General features: G+C 39.3%; 1 protein-coding gene across 1 annotated transcript in view; it reads right to left on the reverse strand.

The window, feature by feature from the left end:
* Positions 1 to 24,465, reverse strand: part of MGAT4B (alpha-1,3-mannosyl-glycoprotein 4-beta-N-acetylglucosaminyltransferase B) — a 105,438-nt gene that overhangs the window by 8,451 nt on the left and 72,522 nt on the right. The window contains exons 9-12 of the mRNA XM_053465545.1: positions 13,464 to 13,594; positions 3,541 to 3,648; positions 2,936 to 3,129; positions 1,677 to 1,755 (exon numbers count right to left, since the gene is read on the reverse strand). Coding sequence (XP_053321520.1) covers positions 1,677 to 1,755; positions 2,936 to 3,129; positions 3,541 to 3,648; positions 13,464 to 13,594 — 512 coding nt within the window. The remainder of the gene's footprint in view (positions 1 to 1,676; positions 1,756 to 2,935; positions 3,130 to 3,540; positions 3,649 to 13,463; positions 13,595 to 24,465) is intronic.

The following is a 24,465-nucleotide window of genomic DNA, read 5'->3' on the forward strand; positions in this document are numbered from 1 at the left end:
CTCTTTTCCTTCTTTCTGACTTTTCTTTCTTCAATGCACTTTTGAGCAATCTTTCTTCTATTATATAAATAAGGGGTTTGACGGCCTATTCCCTGTAGTTACCCTTAGAGAATCTACCTTAACAAAATATAAGTGACAACGTGATTCATTAGAAACAAGATCCCAGCTTAATGACAATTACTAAAACATTTATTTCAGTGCATTGTACTAATGAACAATTTGGGATGCCCTTAAATTCCTTAAAATCAGCATGTTGAAAAACCTCAACTATATATGAGCGCAATAGGACCACACTTAGCCGGAACACACTTAGCAGAGTTTCCCACTCGGATTTCCTAGAACATGGCTCTCAGATATTAAATGGCGTGTGGGCCGGGAAGGCAGGTATTTTATTCTGCTTTATAGTGATGTATTTGTATTCAAGCCCCTTGAGCTTAAAGAGTCTGTGCTAAACTGCATATGGATTCCCAGTTCAATCTGGATGATGTACTCCTTTGGGAAAGGATTTCTTTAGCAGGTGCCTTCACCAAGCTCCTTTGCTGCAGATACCTAATCCATAATTTAATAAGAGACGCATGCTCGCTTTGTGAAATACACAGACCGAGCTCTAAATCCAACTAAAAATACCTACTGAATTGTTTCATTTCTAAATTCAATCTGTAGAACACTTACAGGGGAAGTTACAATTCCAGAAAGATTTCCGACGATATCGCTCAGCCCATTGTCAACTCTTACCTCTGTATCCTAAGGCCAATGTTCTAAACAGTCTTCCTAAAGTCATTAACTAATTACTTTGATTACAATGGCAGGCCCATTAAGTACATAAATGTAACACATGTTACTCAGCACATTGCTGTGCTGAAGACCTGAATCATATAATGAGTTTACCAGAGTGATTCCTCTTACCCTTTTACTAAAGCCACTTACTGCATGTGCTTATAATTTGTTGACGATCGTTACTGACCACCACACTGAAAGTTCACCTATACCAATCAACAGCAATCAGCAATAACTAAGTAGAGATGAATAATCCTGAAGAACCAACTCTCAGTTATTTCAGGATAACACCACAGCAGGTTGGTCTCACTTTGCCTCATCTATCATTGATCAGGGATAAAATAAAAGAATGTTCAAAGCCAAAGTGACTTCTTAACTTCATATTCATTGGTGAACAACGTTCAAGGGGAGCACAGCTCTTCAGGTCTCCACATTATACACTGCAACAAAGTCTCGATGAGATGTGCAGGAGTTTTACGAAGGATGATTTACTTTTACTGAAATTGGGCTATGGGGGATCTTTTAAATACTCTTCTATTCATCATAGTTCAGTTGAGTGTCAGCTGTGTCAGTCTTTCATGAACTAGCCTCATGTTAGGTAGAAGAAGCAGGCCGTGGGTTTATAAAAGCAGAGCTACAGAGCAGACATGCACTTAAAGAAATGTAGGTGTACTGGCAATGGGAACTAAAAATAACAGCACATGTGACTAAGAAAAACGATGTGCAGTTTCTGTAACAATTATCAAGACCACTCTTTGTCTTTTACATGTCTGAAAAGCATGAATAACTTATGCAGAACATTAAAAGGATGTCCTTCACAGTGCTGTATGCTAAATAAATGTTATGACACTTATTTTCTTTTCTTAATATAACCTTCCTCTTGCCGACCCAAGACTTACGTCGAAAGGCAGGATCTCTACCGTGGTGTTGTACAGCTTATCCTCGGGGTGCTCGATGTTACCGCTTCGGAAAAAGTACCTGCCGGAGGAGGAAGGAAGCGAGGATTAGACTAGATGGATCCTAAGCAGCGCGTCGATATTAAGATGAGGCGTGATTATTTCTCAAATTCTAATTAACTGAGATCCCAGGGAGAAGATGAAGCTGCAGCCCGAACAGACAGCGTCTACTTCACATCTGCTTCTAGCTCTTATTTTGACACCTTTTAAAATTACTTACAGCTGTGAAAATTGCTTGGTGCAATCGAGCATTGCTTAATTGCCTCGTGTTACAGAAGGACAAGCTTTACCTCCACTGACAATTTGAAAAGTTCATTAATAAAGACTTTTTTTCTTAATGCTTGTGTATAATGCTCCTATATCATTTTAAAGTTTAAGTTGCTTTCAAAGTTGTAATGCAATGGCTCGGGCCTCTACCCTAATTAAAGGGGTGTGGAGGGTTGTCCAAACCCAAAGAAGAGCACTGAGATCCTTAGTCCCACATACATAGATCTCTTGCTATGACTTCCTTTGAGCAGGTAGAGAGAGAGAGACTGAAATCAATGGGAGTGCACATGGAGGACATTGTTTGACCCTCTGGAATCCTTGTGTGGGCCGAGCTGGACCTCACTGGTGGAGAACATGGTGCACATGCTTAGTGGCAAACAAGAAATGTGTTTACCCAAACACATCCCCTGAATCCATCCACGCAAGAGGGAGAAAAGAACTTAACGAGGACACTCAGCTATTTGTATGCATTTAAGTCTATAAGCTGTAGTGTCCCTTAAAAGGTTAAATTTTTTTATATTTAGCAATAACACGACTGATTAATTTGTTTAAAACAATGTTAAAAGCCCAATATATCATTATTGCATTCATCATACACTCAAATATCTGCACACATACATGATATTAACTTGCTAGTCCTAGATTTGTGCCCAGACACCTGGTGCGATGTAAAGGCCTGGAAAAGTGTGAGTATATGCTTGGAACAGGTGTTGGACTACAACTGAAACAACATGTCCACTGAGCCATAGATTTGCCATTTCCCACTAGAGTAGCTCCACATACAGAAGTTTTATGCCCATTTATATATTTTTATATCCAATTATGGATATCTTATACATGTTCTTCTGTGAAAATACATATAAAATGCGAGAACAAACAGTAGTAGCAGCCTACTAAAAAATGTTACACTTAAAATAGCACATTTGCAAACAGACCTTTCTACCCTTAAAGGCTTAAAGAACCTGAAGCGAACAAAGTCCCCAGCGGTTGGTGTAAAGGCCCAGAAGAAGTCCTCTCGCAGATAAGCCTTCTCCAAGGTGAAGTGCTGGTAGGTTTTCAGGCTGGTACTGACCTCTGCAGCAGGGTTGACATGCTCTTTGCGCAGTGCTTGCTTCCCAAAATCTTTGTCCTGTTTATCATATGAAAGGAAATACATTTGTCCGGATGAGACGTGTTATGCCGTGACGTACTGAAGTGTTGATGTATGTTATAACATGGGCAGGAAACGGCATCCCAAGGGACATCAACTGGGCTGGGAATAATGCAAAGTTTCACACCGACAATGATAAAAGGCAACACTTCTCAAGATGGTAAATGCGGTAAAAACACAAATTATTAGAAGGTCACATAATGAGTCCACTGAACATAAAACTCTCACAGCAGCTTTGCATGGGAATCCTGGAATAAGACACACACATGGAATATCTACACTGGTCTCCTATCTGTATTGTTTAGTTGGGGGCAGACAGCATTCACTTATCTCACCTGAGGTCTGCTCATACCTTTTTTTTAATAGAAGTAACTAAATGAGGTTGCTTACTTTTAATTTCTGTATTTTTCCTGCCAAAGAGGAGTGGGTCCCCACATGCTGAAAGAGTGACGGTTTGAAGCGGATCCTCAGATTAGCTTTTTGACGATCGCAGTGTTTCTAAAAAGCAAAAATAACACAGCAAATGTTTTACCATATGTGTATTGGCTAGCAAATGTTCACTGTTGCTTAACAGTCATATACTTCATTTAAAGGTATATTCAACCGTTATTATTTCAAGCTCCAGACGGCAGCAGCTTCACCGGCTTTCATGCCATGTGGCAACCGCCTTTATACAGAATTCTTATATTCCTATTCGATGGCTTTGGAACACACACACACACACACATATATATATATATATATATATATATATATATACACACACAAAAAAGTTGCATTTAAAATGAAACCAGCTCATGTATATTCTGGCATATGCAGTACCAGTTACCATGTTCTGGAATTATTTTTGTAATAAGGCACTTGTGAATCATTCTCCACATCCTGTGCGTTTGCCTCATCTCTGCTCATATGAAATTTATTAAGCACTTCAAGAAACTGTGAAGTTATGCACAGCTACACCGGGGTGTAGATGTTAGGATTTCGCTCTAGGAAAAAATCTATCCATTACAGACCAATTATTTAATGATTAGAAATTGGCATGCTGCACCAAAGCCCAAATCACTAAACTGGCAGTAAATGTTCTTTTCATGGTGGATTATGGCCCATTTAGTATTTATTCTGGAAGGATTATACTTACTATGACACAGAATGGAGCTTGTTTTGTTACTTTTTCAGACTTTTGCTAGAGGGGTGTATTATGCCAAATGCTCTTGCCAGTAGACATTGGGATGTGAGATGCCATCTAGAGAAAGGAATGTTCTCTAGAGGCCAGTAAGAATGTGACCGCAAAAAAACCCTAAAAACTAGAATAATCAACTGGAAAGAGAAATGCTATAATATATTTCATTGTTCAATTGGTATATTGTTCCCTTTTAATGTTATTCTGAATTTTGTTCTCTTCGTCATAGCATTATAGTATCTAATGGTGCTTCATAATTAAAATGTATACAGGTGTAAATGATATAATAAAATAGAACTTGTAATTCAGAAATCTAAACATAACTTAATGAAACGAAACAATAATGAATAAACCACCCCCTAATATGTATAAAATAAATAGACACTGACATAACAAATGTGCTAAATGCACAGTGTATAATCAGGGCTACATTGCCATAAGACACTTAAAGGGTTAAAAAGCAAATACTAAAAAGCACACTATGAATCCCCATAACCAACCCATAGAAGAAATATATGTAACATATATATGTAACAAAACCAAGTATCAATATGAATAAGTAAATAAATAGATAAATGACCGGTAATGCAGAAGTAAAGTATCTAGTACCGGACATCAGACCGCACATCAGCGTCGGGCTGCGAGAGGATTTATCAAACTGTCTTGCCAAGGGCACTGCCGTAAAATCAATTCTCAATTAGAAGAAACCGACGGGTCAGGTAGGCAAGAGGGGAGAAAGCCATGTTACGGTTTCATTCCATTCATTTTTTTTTAGCTTTATGAATTAAAAGTTATATTTTATTATATCTGGCTTTTGCTCTTTGAACCCTTTATTTCCTCTTTAGTTTTGGTATCTTGTTGAACGGGATATCCCCGTACTCATTATTCTGTTTATCATCCAGCCCCTCTTTCTATTTTTTGTATTAAAACATATACATAATCCAAGATATATTGTCCACCTCACAAAACTTGGCAGACTACAAAAAATACTACAAGAATCATATTTTCAGCTGATTTTGGTACTGTTTAGTTTTCTGCGGGCATCTGGCACAAGGCGGTAGTGTTCGAACATGTGTACACCATTACACACATCTCATTTGAATCCACCTTTCACAATCACTGCTTGCGAACAGGATGACCATACTGGTTATTCTTTGCAGGACACTCATTATTGTTCACGTGGAGGTAATGCACTGTGCCCTGCATGGGGCAAGGGGCATGAATATCTAAGTAACGTATTACATTCTTTGAGTTTCTGCATCCCACATACTGCACGGGGCAGCAATTTTCCTGTATTGGTCAGCAACAAGTGAAAATGGTGTAAAACATGGCTGAATTGTCTTTTTGCTTGCCCCAACCAGAGTTTTGGGGCTCTCTGTAGACTTGATAGCACCATGGGCACAGGCACCTGCAGTATTTCATATCCAAGTCTAATCCTTCTTACCTAGCACCTAAGGAAGGCATATTGGGTACCAAATCTACCTTAATTAGTCAACGTGCCACATTCTATTGCTGAATTGAGGTGAGTTGCAGCATGCTTCGCCTTAGTGTTTTACTGCATGAAGGAAGCGACTGCAGAGCTGTAAATAACATGCAATTCTCATGGATGGAGTCTGCCGGGTCCCTCTGCTACAGTCTCTCTGTACCTGCTTTGGGTAAATACTCTTAGTCCAATCCTAAAATCACAATTAATGATCTAATTTCTAAACAACACAATTACAATAATTAAACAAAAAACCTATAGGGTTAGATAGCTGCATTTAGCTATTAAAAATGATAGGGAAGCCAACAAAAAAATACCTCAATCTCCACTGATCAATATGCTACCAAGGAGCCATTCACATCACCATAACAGAGATAGCTGTGATTAATAGGAGTTATAGTCACTCACCGGAAGAGCAGCTCTGGGAATTTACAAGTAAGCTAATAATAAAAGTCACATAAAAGTCTGTTTATCATGAACTGAAATTAATGCAATATTCCATAATGAGCTCCAGCACATAATCTTTCATGCAGTGTTAATTATCTGAAAACGCACGTGATAGAATTCTCGTTATCAGCGCGCAAGTTGCAAATTTAACCAGGGAGGTGTGAATAGGGATTTAACCCCGTGGCCGCCAATAACATGGGGCTACATGCTACCAACAAGTAAAGGCGAAACACAGTAACACACACAACCAGATGATACCTCAAGCAAGAGCGATGCTGCATGTATGCCTAGGGCTGGGCAAACAGTGAAGACTCACGCCTAGCTGCTCATTCAATGTAAATGACATGCTGGACCCAGCTTAATGTGTAAAGGTAACAACACGTCATCACATCCACTTCACTATGATTGGGGATGGAAAAATTAAAGAACACTGGTAGTGGGTGGTAAAAAAACCCCCCAAAAGTTATGGAAGTGAGTAAAATTATTTTTGAAATAAAAGTTTTTACAGATGTTACTCTAGCCCTTGGAAGAGACCAAAACCTCTCTGGCTCGGCTTATAAATCTGTTATGCGGCAGCACATGCAGACAATAGTTAAACGGCACCGTAAACAAAGACCACTGTTTTTAATCAATACCATAGGGATCCTTCCTTTAAGGCAAATTGCCCTTTGCTTTGGGTCTCGCAATACCTCCCAATATACCAATCGTGAGACCTGTCTCTGGTCCAATCAGCATGGCCTGTGATCTTGCATGATGTGGGCCTTTTGACCACTGGAAAGCCTGTGGCTATTAATAGCAGCTCAATGTTTAAGTAAAGCTCAGTATAGAAACATCCCCATGTATGCCTTAATTGGATAAAAACGTACTGTAATCGATTTAGGAGATTTTCGCACAGCTGCCTGCTTAAATACCTTGAGTGCTGATCATCTAAGATACAGGTTGGCCACCAGCATATCCCATATTTGTTTTAAGGTTTAAAACAACAGACTTTCGTTTTATGCTCTATATAAGGAAACTAGATTACATGTGCTATTTTTTGCAGTATTATATTAGCTGTTTAGAATCATGGAACACAGTGCAGTATTTGACTTTTGCAAAACTGCTTTTCTATTTAACCAGTGAATTTGTTCAGCTGGACTAAGAGACAACAAATGCTGGAATTAGGGATCAGGGCAGATCATGAATGGGGACCACCATCTTGTGGAAACGTCAAACCCAACTCTCTCTCTCTCCCATGCTACCCTGTGACTAATTTGGCCCTTAATCTGATTTTCCAGGGCTTTTTTTTTTTTTTATAGAAGACTAAAATTAGGCCTGGGGACCATTATTAATTTTTGGGGCCTAAAGGGTTAAGTCTTGTGCTTACACATTATCTACCCTGAGACTCTGGAAGCAAGAGTTTAAATTAGTGGCTTTACGGTAAACTCTCCGGGGAAGGAGATGGAGCGTGAGATTCACAAAAGCAATGAACGACGTGACCCACCCTGACCCCCAAGCTGCACCAGAGATGCCGAAGGAAAGTAATATGGAAAGGAAGATTTTCATCACAAATCCTCTTCTGCAGAACCTTGTGGGTTATTGACTGTAAACTGCATTCACATAAAACCACCAGGAATTATTACTGAGCAGTAAAACACGATTTTACAGCACGTTTAAGTACATTCCATGAGCTGAGGCTGAAAAAGTTGAAGTGATAGGGAAAAACACATCCATGGTACCCAGTAGCATCACAGGAGACTGGGAAGAATATGTTCCTCGCTGGGAAGTTCTCATGAATATAAAAGGTACACAAGACAAGATCGATCTAAGAGGAATCACAGAAAGGCTGCTTATAGTAACTCCTGAAAAATAGATTTATCATCACATCACCGGCTTACTTGGGCAGAAATTGCACATTGATCTTAATCCATAAAATAACTATGTATGTAAGGACTGCTTTCATAAGTGTGCAGAAATGTCTAGCCATTGAGATCCACAAATACATATTGGTATTTGAGTGGATCACTTTTAGAAGATGCAGGATGGTCATCTTTGGCACCGAGAAGCGAAAGATCACATATATTTATGTCTTTAGCAGTTGACCACTAGGCTAAAGGATGCCAATTCTGGCCAATAATTAACTACTAATTATTCTAGCACTGTGACATGCAGTGGTGGTACCATAGATCATGACTATATAATAATGTATATTCTAACGTCACTTAATAGTGGTTGAAAACACTTACGCATTTCAGCAAGCGTCTCTGTCGATGCTAAAACAAAGGAAATTCAGCTGCTGTGGATAAGAATGATGTCAGAGCAGCCCTGCAGTAACTGCCATCAGCAGCAAGGATATTACATGTACTAAATTATAGGTACATCACCATCATCATTACATTATTATTTTATTACAGTCTAGCTCTGACAAGGCTGCTATTATTTAATAAGGCAATTATACAAAGCTCCCTAAAAGCGTATTCTAAATTAATCTAGAATTATAATTCTACTTGCGCTGATCCTGTTACCAGCGGAGCTGATGCTATGCTAATTTTAGAAGGTTGAAACAAGCATCAGAAAAGAGAGAGAACAAACACAGACATTCCCTCTTCTATAATACCAGTCTATGTTTCCGATAACCTTCCTGTGCTTAAGATAACTGTTTAAGAAACACTAATTTGAGAAATACAATAAAACCTAAGGTTCCAATAAACTGAGAAATATAATGATTAACACCTCTTCATGACATAGCCCCCAACACTGGGGGCTAAAGAGGGCCACATTGGTTTTAAGAGGAATTAACTGTAGAAACACTTATGTAACTCAAACCGCACATTTCCTTGATGAAGTAGGTCATCATCGCTGTGTATGACCAAGACTCACTCGGCTACACTTTTGCTCTTTTACATTCTATGTAAATGCGTACACTTGGCTGTATATAGTTAAACTAATTACAAACTTTTGACAAGGTGGTTATGTTTTGCACCTCTAATTTTTAATCACCTTAAACATACCTTAAAAAAGTATAAATATCCCACATACTGCAGGGCAGCATTTTATCTGGGTTGATCAGCAATATGTAAAAATTAAGTGTGTCCTAGAAAACATGGCCACCCTAAAGTATACCCTCTTTGAATTATATACTATTGTTTCCTGATATGTAAAACCAATCATCTGTTCCTTAGCAGGTCTAAAAATGAGGTAAATATAACCTCAGATGAACGACAACACATGACATATTACACTAGGTCATGATTTAATCAACAAAAATAAAGCCAAAATAGAGAAGCCATGTGTGAAAAACAAAGGAATTAAGATGATAAGTAGCAGACAGGTGCTGCTAAGCAAATACCCTCGATTAATTGATCATCAGCAAGTGTGACCACCTCTAGAAAAGCTGACTTTTTAGAAGTCTGCTGGTGTGTGTTAACACAATGCCAAGGGGAAAGTACATCAGCAATGATCTTAGAGAAGCAAATCTTCCCAGGAAGAGACATCTTAGCAAATTCACCCTAAGGTGCAATGCTCTGCTGCATCTGAACAAACCACAAGACTTCTGGAACAATGTCCTTTGGACAGAAGAGACCAAAGTGGAGATGCCTGGACTTAATGCACAGCGCCACAATTGTCGAAAACCAAACACAGAATATCAACTGTCAAGCACAGTGGTGGTGTGGAGGGTGGATGATTCGGTCTTGTTATGTAGCAGGTGATTGGGATTATGTCCAGATATGTTAAACCATAAAATTCAAAGAGGGTGTACTATTTTACATGACTGTAGATACTTTCCATGAGCAGGGAATCTCTATCCTCCACCACAATTTTTTGGGTTCCAACGCCAGTGAAGGACCGAATAGTACAAACCACGTAGATACTATTAACATGCTTCTGTAAGAGCATTTGGTATAGCGAACATGACCCCAGAATAGCTTTAAATTAACCAGGCATAAAATGGTCTATGTGATGCATTAACACATCTAAAAGTCACTTGTAATGTTAATGCCAGCAGCGTATAAGACTTTATCACTGTAACATTTCCAGTAACCTGCTTTGGCACAGATAGCACCTATTTAATTAATCAATCTATTTTTCTTTGTTGAATTAGATGAGATCTTTGAGAGTCCTAAATTCAATTGTATACCGAACAACTTTCCCAGAAACATATAAAAATGGTTGCTTTTAACTGATAAGTAAGTTCATCTACCGTTTGAAGACAAGAAGAAGGTTAGAAAAATCAGCTTCTAGTGAAACATCTTGGGATTCATGGGGGGGGATATACCTCCATGATATTGGATGCACAGGTTGATTTATGCTTCACATGCTTTTGTAAGACTGAATGGTAATCTCAACTAAACAAATAATGTATATTTTGAACAAAATATGGACAGGTGACTGCCTCTTCCTGACTGGCAGCATTCAGAGATAAGAGGTATTGTAAGCTTGTGAGCAGGGCTCTCTCCAACAAATGTATCAGTTTGTCTTAGTCTGTCAATTATCGTCTTGTCATACCCCTTGAATTTATGTATTGTGTTAAGCGCTGCGTAAACTGTTGGCGCTATATAAATAAAAGATGATAATAATAATAATATGATTTTAGCCAATTTCATTTAGTGTCACCAGGGTCTTAGGATACCCCGACCATTCCATGTATCTAAATTGAGACACCTGTGTTGGGGTGGGCGGCCACAGACGTGGAAGCTTGTGTGGCCAATGTACAGGAGGGGCACGGTCAGGGCAGGACCACCTGGTCACCATTACCAAAGAGCTAACTCTTGCAGCTCTCCGCTTCAGAGCTTTGGGAGGTGGCCGTGATGGAGCTGCAATGGAAGTCTGTATTGCACGGAATTTATTGCTTCTTAAGCCAGTTAGGGGTGATCAGACGCTCTCCCCAACTAGCCCTGGAGCCTAAGTGCCCACTAGTGGGACAGTGGGGCAGTTACACTGAACATCGTGATGGAGCTTCAAAATTGGGCTTGTCCTGAGAAAAGAAAATTGAAGGTATGCTTTAGGTATATTGTTTGTTATATTGTTTGGACTGTTTGTTAATTGTGTGCTGAACAGTACTGGATACTGAGCACAGAGTATACTGTCTGCTTTACCACTAGGCTGAACCTATCTCCTTTGACTGAACATGATGAACACTGTTGAATCTTCACATCAAGTAGCTCATGTATAGCTAGTGTGGTGTAGAGTGTCCAAAGTGCTTGTACTGTAATGACCTTTATGAAAGTAGGTCTAAAAGGCTGTGGTATATTCTTTAAATTATGGCATTTTTTCCTCATATTTGATTGAAAAGGTAGGCACGTCAGAAAACCAAACCAATTAAAGGAGGATTCTTAAACATGAGGTTTCTCTCAAATCTTTATTAATTTCTGAGTGGCTATCCTTCTAAAAGTATAATGTAACAAAAGGCAGCAAATGGAAAGAATAGCCAGGGCAGGGCTCGACAAGCCTCAGGTTTTTGGAGGACAAGGGGTGAAAAAAAAAAAAAACTGGCCATGACTGCCATCATAAATCCAGTACCCCGTGCTTCCCTGCAGGGGTGCAGTGAATCGGGTACTGCGAGGCGCCCAGCAGAGTCACATAATGCCTGCTTCAATGCACCCCGCAGGAAAGCACAGGGTGCCGGATTCATGACGGGAGCATGGTAGGTCTCTACGAGGTGAGAGGGGTAGGGAGGGGGTATAGTGTGAGTGAGTATACTGTAGCTTCAGAGTCAGTGTGTATATGTATAGTGTCATATTCAGTATGTCTACTGTATTGTAGTTCCAGATTCAGTGTGTTTGTGCGTCATAGTCTGTATTTTTATATGTGTATAGTGTTAGACAGTGCAAGTGTGAGTGTATGTTAGACGACTTTAACGTCATCTCTACTGACTTCTTTTGGAAAGGCACTGGCCCATTCAAAATAACAGTTGCCTGATCTGCAGGCTTACACCATAATACATTCAGCAAACCAACCGATTTGTTTTCTTCCCGTGAAGCATTATTGGTAGGTTTAGTTGGGACACGCACTATACTGTTTGCTGTGATTTGTGAGCTGACCACACGGTATAAACAATAGTAAGTTAATGCTTTTTTTTTTTTTTTTTTAATTTCCAATAATTTACCAAATATACCCAACGAGTTGCAAAATAAGAAAGGTGGTAGGGTCAAAATAATGGATAAACGTGCCGACATTCCCACTAAAGAAGAATGCATTTTAAAGGCTCTGTCACTACCTGAATATGGATTCTTTAAAATGAATAACTTGGGGGTGGGGAAGGGGCAAATACATATGCAGAAGCCCCATTGCATTTGTAAAAAGGAACACCACGGAGATGTAAACGGCCAGCACATTTATCAAACACAAAGTGCATTATGACGGCTAAAGTGTCCCTTAAGGTGCCTTCCTTTTTTCATGATTTCTCGTTTCCCACTAGAATCTGTATCGCTACAGACGGAGTGGAATGAAATCATTATTTTGTTTTTGATACATTTGTGGTAAATAAATCTGTCACTCTTTTCTCACAATAAATGATACTTTTCACGCAGAAGTATCTATAGCAAATTACAAAAATCTAGATGGACCAAGAAATGAAAACATCAAAATAAAAACGTACATCAAACATTATCTGTTTATGTGAATGGATAAGATGTGTTGGCACATTTAATCATAAGTTTAAAATGACTAATGCTTAAAGTGACAGATACTTCTGATAGATCGGTTTTATCACACAACAAAGGTTCTAAGAATGTTTCTTAGTCAGTTCGGTGTCTAATTATTAAATCAACGTGTGTATCCTCAGACTTCTCTTCTCCAGACTTATGATGAATATACCATATTGACACATTTACAGCTCCTAGCTGTTCATTTCCATATTTAAGGATGTTGTTGGCCAAATGCCACTTACCAAAGTCTCCATGATGGATTTGTTCCTTAAAGGTCACTTGGGATTCAGAATTATTCTAGTGAGCTCAGAAGAGTGCAATATATATATATATATATATAAATTGCAAATTACAAATTAGCCCAGAAACTGGAAGCTTGAAATTCCTCTTGGAGTGAAATCAATTTTATTACCCTATATTTTAAGTAACGTACAGTGATAAGTCTCTTGGTTTTAAGGCAGTGTGTGTATGTTCTCGCCATTAGTTAACTTGCGCTGGCAGGTGTGCACTCTTACTTTGTCGAGATTCCAAAAGGTCAGTATCACTTTACTGCTGCTATAATAATGATATTACTTACAGCGTCTTTCTCCGGGTTGCAGACTTTTACCCACAGGACATGATCCAGCAGCCAGTCGATGGGTTTGTCCTTGTAGAACATAAGGATGAACTCGACAATCAGACTGAGGTCCAGAGACTTGAAGAGCTTTCCTGGTAGCAAACAAAAAGCGCATTTTGTTTGAATGCTTCATAGATATAATTCAATAATACAACATCTCAAATATATCTGACAAAATTGATAGCACTTAAAAGTCAATGACAGCAATCAAGACTGAAGGACAAATGTAATGGGGTAACTAAGACTAAATAAGACCCCAAAATCTTGAAAAACACAATTTAAAAAACGCTATGAAGAGCTTTGAATAATAGTCAAGATTTTGAAATTAACTCTTGGAGCCCACAGCCAGCCAGTGAAAAGACTGAGGGAAGAAGTGTTAGTAAAGCGATGAAGGAGGATAAGTCTGGCAGCAGCATTCATGGTAGATTGTAGAGGGCGAGATAGGTATGAGGTAGACCAGCTGTGAGAGTTATAATAATTGAAGTGGGAGATTATAAGGGCATGGACAATGTGTCGCCTTGTGTTAGGAAGTGATGGATGCATGCAATTTGGTGAGAAAAATGTTCAACTCACCCACAAAATCAACCTTTAAAGAATAAATGCAGTTAGATTAAAAGCAAAACCGAGAGGTATGCAGAGATGGCCCCTGTGTCTTCAACCTGCTCTATGACCACCTTTAGATCCAGTCCTCAAGGGCTAAAACGCCAACAAGTTTTGCAGAATGACAGATACACAACACAACGATTGGTGTTTGGGGGGAAAGTGGTAGTGAATTCTATCAAAATACAAGAAAACCAATAATGCGTTGCTTCAGGATAAAGAGACGTTTGAGGACCATATTTGGGCCTGTACATCTGCAATTTGGTCCTCCAATTACAAGTGAAACTAATTTCCATAAGATTAGAAACGTCTAACAATGTCACAGAAGAGGCTCCTTCATTATGGTATGGATCAATGGAGCGTTAGCGTAACATCCGAGATAAAGGAAGATTATCTGCAAAGTTTACATGGGGATTCTACAGAAAGTCTTTAAATGAAAAGCACAATGTGATTAATGATGAAAAGGAGCAGGTCAGTTAAAAAGCCAGAACTTTGAAGTGAATTTTTCAATCGGCGGGAACATGAAATGACAAAATACCCACTCATTATCTCTGCAAAATAATTTTGTTAATGAGCACCATCGAACGGCAAATGCTTTATGCCTAAAATGTATTGTGTATGTGTTCACAAGAAAACAAGCCAGACGCACCAGAAATGGTTTTGCTCACACTTGATCACTGTTAACTGTATGTTTTGGACTGAACACTCTCAGAAACAAAGAAAGAAAAAAGCCTGCAGGTCCAGAAGCATCCGAGAGATCTATACAACTACTCTGCGAACTCAGAGCTGGGACATATTAACCATATCCAAGACTACCCGGGGGAACAGATCACAGGCACTTCATCTCCCTCTAGGCCTCACTACTGTGCTAAAGAACAAGACAGGACATCTGCTAAAGCAATACTCTTATCATCCTCTTATCTCAAAGCCCCTGTGGCTACAGTATCAATTAAATATACCGCAAGCGGTTACTTGGCCACCTGTCTCGGCCTTCTGGCTGGCAGTATGTCTAATTCAACCACTGGCATTTTAGAAAGCAGAGGAATGTGATGTGTGGCTTTAGACTAAGCATTCGAGTAGAAGCTGTGATATTGGATACTGAAGAGCTCAGCTTTATCCAACGTAGTCTGAACAGAAGAACATTTTTCTATTTTAATAAATGACTTTATGCTGTAAAGATGAAGATTCCCCTCTAAATGTGATGGTCAAAGGAAGAAGTTGTCATAAGCGATCACTGGTTGCAATAAGGCGTATCTCATACCCAGCAAAGGTAGCCTATTTGTTTTGGGAAGTTAGACAATATAGATTTCATATGGTATCTGTCATAACTAGTATGAAAGCAGCCCTAGAAAATATGGTGCTTACTAGCAACAAAAAATGATTTACGGTTTTACGGTACACAGAGGAAATGCATGATATTTATCATCAATGACATAAGAAAGATATCTCCACTCGGCAGTCAAATAATGTCTTTGCTTCGTATATTTTTACGTTACTGGCTCCCATACATAGTAAGCAGTATTTTATGTAATATAGCGATTGAAGCCATGACGGCTTCTTCCTGTTTCAATGACTTGGTGGGTTAAATTACTGTTTGGGAAATTCAAGAGCTGCACAGATTTCTTTTCTGTGTATAAGCATGTTCTGAGCGCTGGCATTCACAGCTTCACTACGTGATTTCTTTTTACAAAACCACCCAACACATGAGACAGTAAAGCTTGGGTAAGACCAATGGAGATTAAATGAATCCATAAATCCATCAGGGCTTAGATGGCCCGTGACGGTGTTGTCGGAAGGAACATCGTAAATCAGAGATGTGCTAGTTATCGATGAGATTTTTTTTTAGCAACGTCAGTTATATGGCTAATGACGCTAATAATATGAATCCAAAAGATATTCCATCCATGCTCTGGTTCTAGGTTGGGGATAGGTGACTGGGTGTTGGTTGAGGCTCTCTCTATACATCACAGAGCCCCACAGTAGTAAACGTCACAATAATATGTAGTATGAGTATCACAGAGCCACACAAAACTCACAATAATGTGCTGTGTGTGTATCACAAAGACCCCAGTAGTTAAATTCACAATAATATGTAGTATGAGTGTATCACAGAACCCCATAAAACTGAATAATTTGCATATTACAGAGCTGCATAGCAATAAAACGCTCAGTAATGGGCTGAAGTCAGGCAGACTGGAGTACACTTGGGGTACACTGAGGTTGAGTGGGCTGTAAACCTAACCAATCACCCTGTTTTTATACAGAGGGCTGTAGACTGCAGATTGGGGTATAGCCTGTGCTTCTGATGTTAGCGCTCTTCTCTTCTTCCCTCTCTGATTCTTACGCATGACCTCACGTGAGGTGAATGCGCAAAGTGGAGGGGGGATAACATCAGAGTTTTTTCACAGAGGATATTCAAGTTGTCTGTAGCACAAACTGCAAGAACCCCTGCTCACTTTCTCCCTGCACTCCAAATTCATGGATGCTGTTGATATCAACAATGGAAATGATAGGAGGGTTGAGAACCTTTCCCTGATCTTTGGGTCGGCATTGGTTGGGTTCTCCAATCCAAAACACAGTCCCCTGATGATCATGCAGGCAAAGGCGATGGAGCTGCTGCCCTCCTTGCTCTGTAGTTACTGGATCCGCACTCTCTTAAACTAACAGATGGAGGTAAGGGCAGATCCTGGGGCATGGGACACTCGCACACACACATCCCGAAAGACACATCCAGACACTAACACACACATCCAGACACACATGCACCCAGACACTTAGCGCTAACACACACATTAAACAAAACTAGATACTTATAACAATAACACACATGCGCGCACACACACCCAAAGACCCATGTTCACACACTAACATACGCAGACACACACACAGGCTTACATACCCAGACCAACACGCTTGAAGATTGTCAACCACCGTGTATTACAATAAATTATATTCCTTCTCCCCGTCTCACGGGAAGTGTCTTTAAAGAAAAACAATTGAAAATTTAATGACCAAGTATAATTTATAAGTTTTTTGGTCATTTAATCACGGGAAAAGAATTACATAAATGTTACCTTGTTTTGAATTCTGCACAAAAATAAGCATTTACCTGTTAGTCTATCCAGTAAAACCGCTGATACATTCATGCCTCTATTTCTACAAAGAAAAACTAGTCAATATGGAGATGCTTGTTCTGCGTCTTAGAATATTATTATACACAAAGTTGTCCTTCTTAGCAGTTTTACTGAACATTATGCAAAACTGCAGTGCATGAATGATTTAACGAAAAATGTATATAAATTCTCAGTAAATGCCTCCAAGGTTTTATTTGCAAATTTTTTTGTAAAAAAAAAAAAAAGTAGTACACAGGTTGATTGTGTGCCAGATTTGCTATTTTATTAATATTGATATTACCGTATATGCATTTTATAGCTGACAGACAAGGAGCTATAAGACGCTCAGCCAGAAGCTTGGGTGTCAGCAAGCAAAAGGTTAACTAATGTTTCCATCTGAAAGACGTGCAGCGCGCTGAGAATTCAGCATGTGAATGCTTTTATGTGTGCTCACGTACACCGACTCATTAGCGGGAAACATGTTTTGGAAAGGCCACAGAACCCACAATAGCCAAATTAGTGTCACTCATGAGAGGTAACAAGATACATTTATGCCAGTGTGGTTTAGATAAACCTCAAAAGCTGATGCTACAACAATTTAAGCCCCATTTTTTTTTCTTCAAATCATCTCATTCTAAAGCATTTGGATGTTGGCTGCCATAGCAACAGAGGTAGCAAGACTTGACGCCTATTATAAAATGAGGAATGAACCAGCAGCAGGGGTTGGGGAGCTTTGCTTAGTATATTGTAAGAAGAAAAAAACATAGTATATATATCCAGTTGTATGGTTTATTTTTAGGATCCAGTTTTCAGATAGATTTTATTTTACCAGCAATAAATATACACAGGTATTTGTGAATAGCATTCATGCGGGGCCTTGCAGTGGATACAAGAAGCGGTTTCCTAGAAATAAAATTTCTTTCAGACTACACAACATTCCACTAATGATTCATTTTGGAATTCATATCCCTATACACGAAAGGAAAACAAGAAAAAAAGAACCTTATTCATCATTTAAAGGGACAGTCTACTTCTAAAGGAATTACAGATGCACCAAACTCTCCCTCTGATATTCAAGTAGCACTTAGGTATGAAATGCTGCTCTGATACTTACTGCCCGTCAAACACAGGATGAGTGAAGGGACCTCATCAGCCATGTAGGCCCGGCTATGTTCTTTTTACAATGCTTAGTGTATTGCACATGGTTGCATGAGTACTGGCCTCTTATTAAAAGGTACCCTACTCACACCTTCACAGAATGAAGACTGGTAATCTACAAACAGATGGCATCTAACTCTTTATGCAATACAGAGGTAAAGGGGTCAATGTGTCTAACTCCCCGATGAATAAAACTTAACTTTTAATTTGACACTTAAAAAAATGGGCACCAGAAAAAAAGGAATGTAAATTCTGTATGACACCAGCCATGGTAGGAGAGGTAAGATACAAGCTCTCAGATATAAAACTTGGTGGAGAAGGTGAAACTCACTGGATCCCCCATGCACTCAATCCTTCCTCCACCTGTCTTAAAATAGATAGCAGTCATTCAAAATTATTCCAATGTCTGCAACAAAATAGTCTAGTAGTAGTATCGCTATCTAAAATTCAATTGAGGCATCTAACCCCTAAACACAGTATTAAGCCTCTTAAACAATTAAACAACCCGATGCATGTTTCACCGGCTTCATGCCGGCTTGGTGTACAATTAAAAGTAAAGTTTTATTCATCAGCAGCGTTCTCCTTTGATTGATCAGAGCAATTTAAAGGGTTTTTCGTTACAAAACAGAAGTCTCCGTGCAATGTGAAAGATATGGTTGCCCAATGACTCACCAGCCAACAGGCCAGCTTTCCACGGGGGGGGAACTAGAGCGCCATCACCTATAAGTGGTCAGTCTCCTGGCTCCACCAGGCCAACCACATATCTCATACCAGGTTGGCACTGTTAAATATCCTAATGTGTTGCACTAACATAACTGAACAGCCATAAGGAATGCTTTGTTAATAATCATTTAACACACAGTTTAGGTTGTATCCAATAAAATAAGTATATTTTGTATGGCTATAATATGCAATACAAAATGACATGAAACTGGGGGGGGGGGGACTGTGAAGAAAAGATTATCATGTGAAAAATATTAAATGAGTGGCTGATATTTGCATACAAAGAGACCAAAGGATGAAATGTTTACGTAATAAAAATCCGTAGGGTTACAGTAAAAACCAATTTAGAACAACTTCTTAAACGACTCATTTTATTTTATTTGCCTGCAATGTTTTCTGAAATAGTGTATAATTAGTTGAATATTTTAAGCAATGATTATAAATCTCTCTATATTTGTTCTTTAGTGCTCATTTTCTAGGGATAATTGGAAACGAGTAATTTCCTCCGTCTGTGGTATTTCATCCCACTTGCACTTCTTGACAGAATAATTTACTCTACAGTGAAAAAAATCAGGGGCGAAAAACAGCAGAATAGGAAAAATGGACATGTATGCTAGAGCAATGTATTTATGCACTGTGACATATTGTAAGTATTGTAAATGTCAGACATGTCCCAAGGGCCCAAGCTGCAGGGAGCCCATTCTAGCATTTTACCCGTCCACCCAGATAGTCACAAAATAAGAAAAACTGGTAATTTATATAACAGAAATAAAGCCAAAATGGAGAAGCCATGTGTGAAAAACTAAGTAGACCTTATGATTCAATAGAATATCAATTACTAATTATATCAATGACTTGCTGTACGACTCTCACATCTTCGTGGAGGAATTTTGGTTCACTCTTATTTACAGCTTTGCTTTAGTTCATTGAGGTTTGCAGGGCATTTGTTTATGAACAGCTCTCTTAAGCTGCATTTCAATTGGGTTGAGGTCTGGACTTTGACTGGGCTATTGCAACACCTTGATTCTTTTCTTTTTCAGCCATTTTGTTGTAGATTTGCCGGTGTTCTTGGGATCATTGTCCTGTTGGTATGAGGAGTTTGTGCTGATGTTTGATTTTCCCCAAATGTAGTGCTGTGCATTATGGCTAAACATCTGCATTTTGGTCTTGTCTGTCATTGTTCCAGAAGCCTTGTGGTGTGTTCAGGTGTAACTTTGCAAACCTAATCCATGCCTGGAAACCCTTCCAAACAAACCATACTTTTTCTAATTGTACTGTCATGAACATTAACATTTAACAATCTAACTGAGGCCTGTAGAGTCTGATGTAACTAATATGCAATTTCTCTGAGCATTGCATGATCTGACCTTGAGGTGAATTTGCTTGGACATCCACCCCTGGGAATATTTTTCCACTTTCGAATAATCTTTCTCACTGTAGAATGATGGACTTTAAATTGTTTGGAAATTGCTTTATAACCAGACTGATTGGCAGCAACAATTGCTTCTCTAAGATTATTGCCGATTTCTTTCTTCCTCGGCAATGTGTTAACACACACCCGAAGGCCACCAGACAAGCAAACTGCTAAAACTTTGGCTTAATTATTCAATGGCATTTGATTAACAATTGGTAACACACAACGTCGTGAAGAACTGAAATCCTGCAGCGCCCACAGGGTCTCCTGCTCAAAAAGGCCTGTCTGAAGTTTGCCAATGAACATCTGAATGATTCAGAGGAGAACTGGATGAAAGTGTTGTGGTCAGATGAGACCAAAATTGAGCTATTTGGCATCAACTCCACTCGCCTTGTTTGAAGGAGGAGGAATGCTGCCTATGACCCCAAGAACACCATCCCCACCATCAAACATGGAGGTTGAAACATTATGCTTTGGGGTGTTTTTCTGGACAACTCCACAGCATCAAAGGGATGATGGATGGGGCCATGTACCGTCAGATCTTGGGTGAGAACCTCCTTCCCTCAGCCAGGGCATTGAAAATGGTCCGGGGATGGATATTCCAGCATGACAATGACCCAAAACACACGGCCAAGGCAACAAAGGAGTGGCTCAAGAAGAAGCACATTAAGGTCCTGGAGTGGCCTAGCCAGCTTCCAGACCTTAATCCCATAGAAAGAAAGTCTGTGGAGGGAGCTGAAGATTCAAGTTGCCAAACGTCAGCCTCAAAACCTTTATGACTTGAAGAGGATCTGCAAAGAGGAGTGGGACAAAATCCCCCCTGAGATGTGTGCAAACCTGGTGGCCAACTACAAGAAACATCTGACCTCTGTGATTGCCAACAAGGGTTTTGCCACCAAGAACTAAGTCATGTTGTGCAAAGGGGTCAAATACAAAATACGTACAAAATCAGCAGGGGGATCAAATATTTTTTTCCTTCACTGTATGTAAAACCACAGAATTCAAAGATGGTGTACTTTCTTTTTCACACAACTGCATTGCTTGGAAGAGAGGAACAAGAGAGGGGATTCAACCACGTTCAGGAGGGAGGTATATTTTAATGTAGTAGTAATATTAAGACAAGAACTCATCGTCTTAAACTAGAAGCTCAGATGTAATGTAATAAAGTTTTAGCTCACGGAGAAGTGGAACAGCATGTGTTAAAGGCTATTCTGAATATAAACCCAAGGACCAGGTAAGGATTTTACACCAGAAACATGAGCATGACTAGAAGGGGTGAATTATTTTTATTCTTGTTATATGTTTCTTTATTCATAAGTGTAATGTATTCAGATATATCTACTGTAGACGTAGCCCAAATTAATTTTACAGCAGGTTAAGAAAGTCAGACAAGATGGGTTGAAATTGCCAACAAATTAGATGATCGAATACCTCATTTGTGCTAGGATTTCAGAAGCCCGGCCCATTATGGAAAGCTTTCCAAAGAACACATCAGAGCTGTAACGTGGAAGATCGGTTGCATAACAAAGGAAGCCTTTGAATTTACACTTATATATTTTATCATGGTGTAACCTTATCCACGGCTCCATTCATTATGCAGTGTGCATGTGCCGGATCAAGTCCCTCGACTTGTTAAATGCAGGAGGAGCCTTCAAGGCTTCCATTCCCAGTTATATGCAGCTTTGTAGCGTAATGTGATTGAGATGCTCTTCTCTAGGGCTGATTGTGCTCCACAATAGAAGGTGCTACCGCAATATTTCTACTTTAGGCAAGCACGAGGAAAATACAGAGAAAATCAAAGCAATTTGCATTTTCATGAAGCAATATGTTTGTAAAACTACATTTCCTGTTAAGATCAGCCAGGAACATTACTATTGTATACAATGTCACAAAACATTAGGAAAACCCTGCAGTTTAAGATTTTAAATCACATTAATAGCTTAATGTGTGCTATGGAATTGGCTGGTACTATATACTATATGTAATGTAGTTTAAAAAAAGGAAACAACCGATTTTTTTTTTAAACTCATTTTTAACTCAGGGCATACTCCAACCATGATATGAACCCCATGACCCCAACCCCTGCTCCCTGGCTTGCTAAAGTGTACGAAATAATGCATCTTGTACTTTACAGCTTACAGCTAGAGTAACTTCAAGTCTCAATAAGGCTTCATGACCCTTAAGACTCTAGTTTTATTACTATACCTTATTTAATAAAGCGGCGACAGATTCCGCAGCGCTGTACAAAGATGAAAATCTTACAGACAACGACAAGTACAATACAGCAATTGACATACAGATACAAGAGGAATGGCGGGCCCTGTTCCCGCAGGAACTTACAATCTAGGTGGATAAGGGGTGAGAAAGAGGTGGTGAGGACTGCGTGGTAGTGAATGATGTTAATGTAGAGCGGGATAAGGGTTGTAAGTGAGTGAGAGGGAAGTGTTGATGTTTATGTCAGTGGTAGGCTTCCCTGAAGAGAAAAGTTTTTAGGGAGCGTTTGAAGGACGGTAGAGTTGGTGAGAGTGGGACAGCACGGGGAAGAGAGTTCCAGAGGGTTGGTGCTGCGCGAGAGAAGTCCTGTAGGCGGGCGTGGGAGGAGGTGATGAGTAAAGATGCAAGGAGCAGGTCATTGTTGGATCTTAGAGGGTAGCTGGAGTATATTTGCTGATGAGGGAGGATAGGTAGAGGGGAGCGGTGTTAGTGAGAGCTCTGTAGGATAGAGTTAGTATTTAGAATTTAATTCTGCTATGGATGGGGAGCCAGTGGAGGGACTCGCAGAGAGGTGCGGCAGATGCAGAGCGTCAGGTGAGAATGATTAGTCTGGCAGATGCATTGAGGACAGACTGGAGGGGGGATAGTCGGGAGAGAGGGAGGCCGGTAAGTTGGTTGTTGCAGTAGTCTAGACGGGAGATTACGAGGGAGTGGATTAGTTGTTTTGCGGTACTCAAGGTGGTGGCTCCACTTTAAGTCCATTTTTATTATTTTTTTTTTTTTTTTATATACTGAGCCCGATTAATTTAATTATTACTTTATTTGCGGATCCTGTTTACTTTTAAGTTAAATATTATTGAGGCCATAATTAAAAAGGGAATTTTTCAGGAAAAGTTTAAAAAGAGAATAAGTCACAATGAAAACCATAAGATTGCCCCTGGTTTGGGCTTGAATATGTCCTTACTGGTATTAAAATGGAAACACATACACGTGATACTCTGTACAAATGGTTTGAGAGATCCCCGCCTTTACAGTGTAGACAGAATTACAAACCAAGTCATATCATCACGCAAACTGGCACATGTATAACATTGAAAATGTCGCCACTTTAGAATGTATTCAAATGTAAATGAGATTCTACAGAATTTTGATGACATATTCTTTTTTTAAACAGCACTGGCGTGATTCACTTACAATGAAATGTAAACACATTCCGGTTTAACAAACACTCCAATTGCCGGGGAAAAAAGCAAAATGCAACTGAAGCAAGTTTTTTTCTTAGAAAATGAGCATGTTAATCCAATGATTACATAATTTACAGACGGGGGAAAAAAACACCCAGCGGTTAATATATATTTTGCAAAGTTAACTGTAGCCTTTGTGACTTTGATTCAATCTGTACATATTATCTGCGATATTTCGTTTTAAATGTCATCTCATCGAAGCCAAGATCAGTGGCTGGATGTCGCAGAGCCAGTATTATCTAATAAATCATCTGTCCTGAAGTTCCCAACCTTCTCCACCTCACCCATTTCTTACATGGGCTACTGAACCGAAATAAGCAACTTAACAATCAGGGAGAAATAATCGAAAGGAATAATCATGCAGACCCTGAGCAGGAAATAAATATCAGTAATAATAATGATTTGGCTTTCTAATATTATTTTATATTTTTATATGTAAATAGCTTTGCATATTTAGTATATGTAACTGAAAAATGATTCACATCAATTATGGGAAA

The sequence above is a fragment of the Spea bombifrons genome, chromosome 4 (assembly GCF_027358695.1).
Source record: "Spea bombifrons isolate aSpeBom1 chromosome 4, aSpeBom1.2.pri, whole genome shotgun sequence".
NCBI lineage: Eukaryota > Metazoa > Chordata > Amphibia > Anura > Pelobatidae > Spea > Spea bombifrons.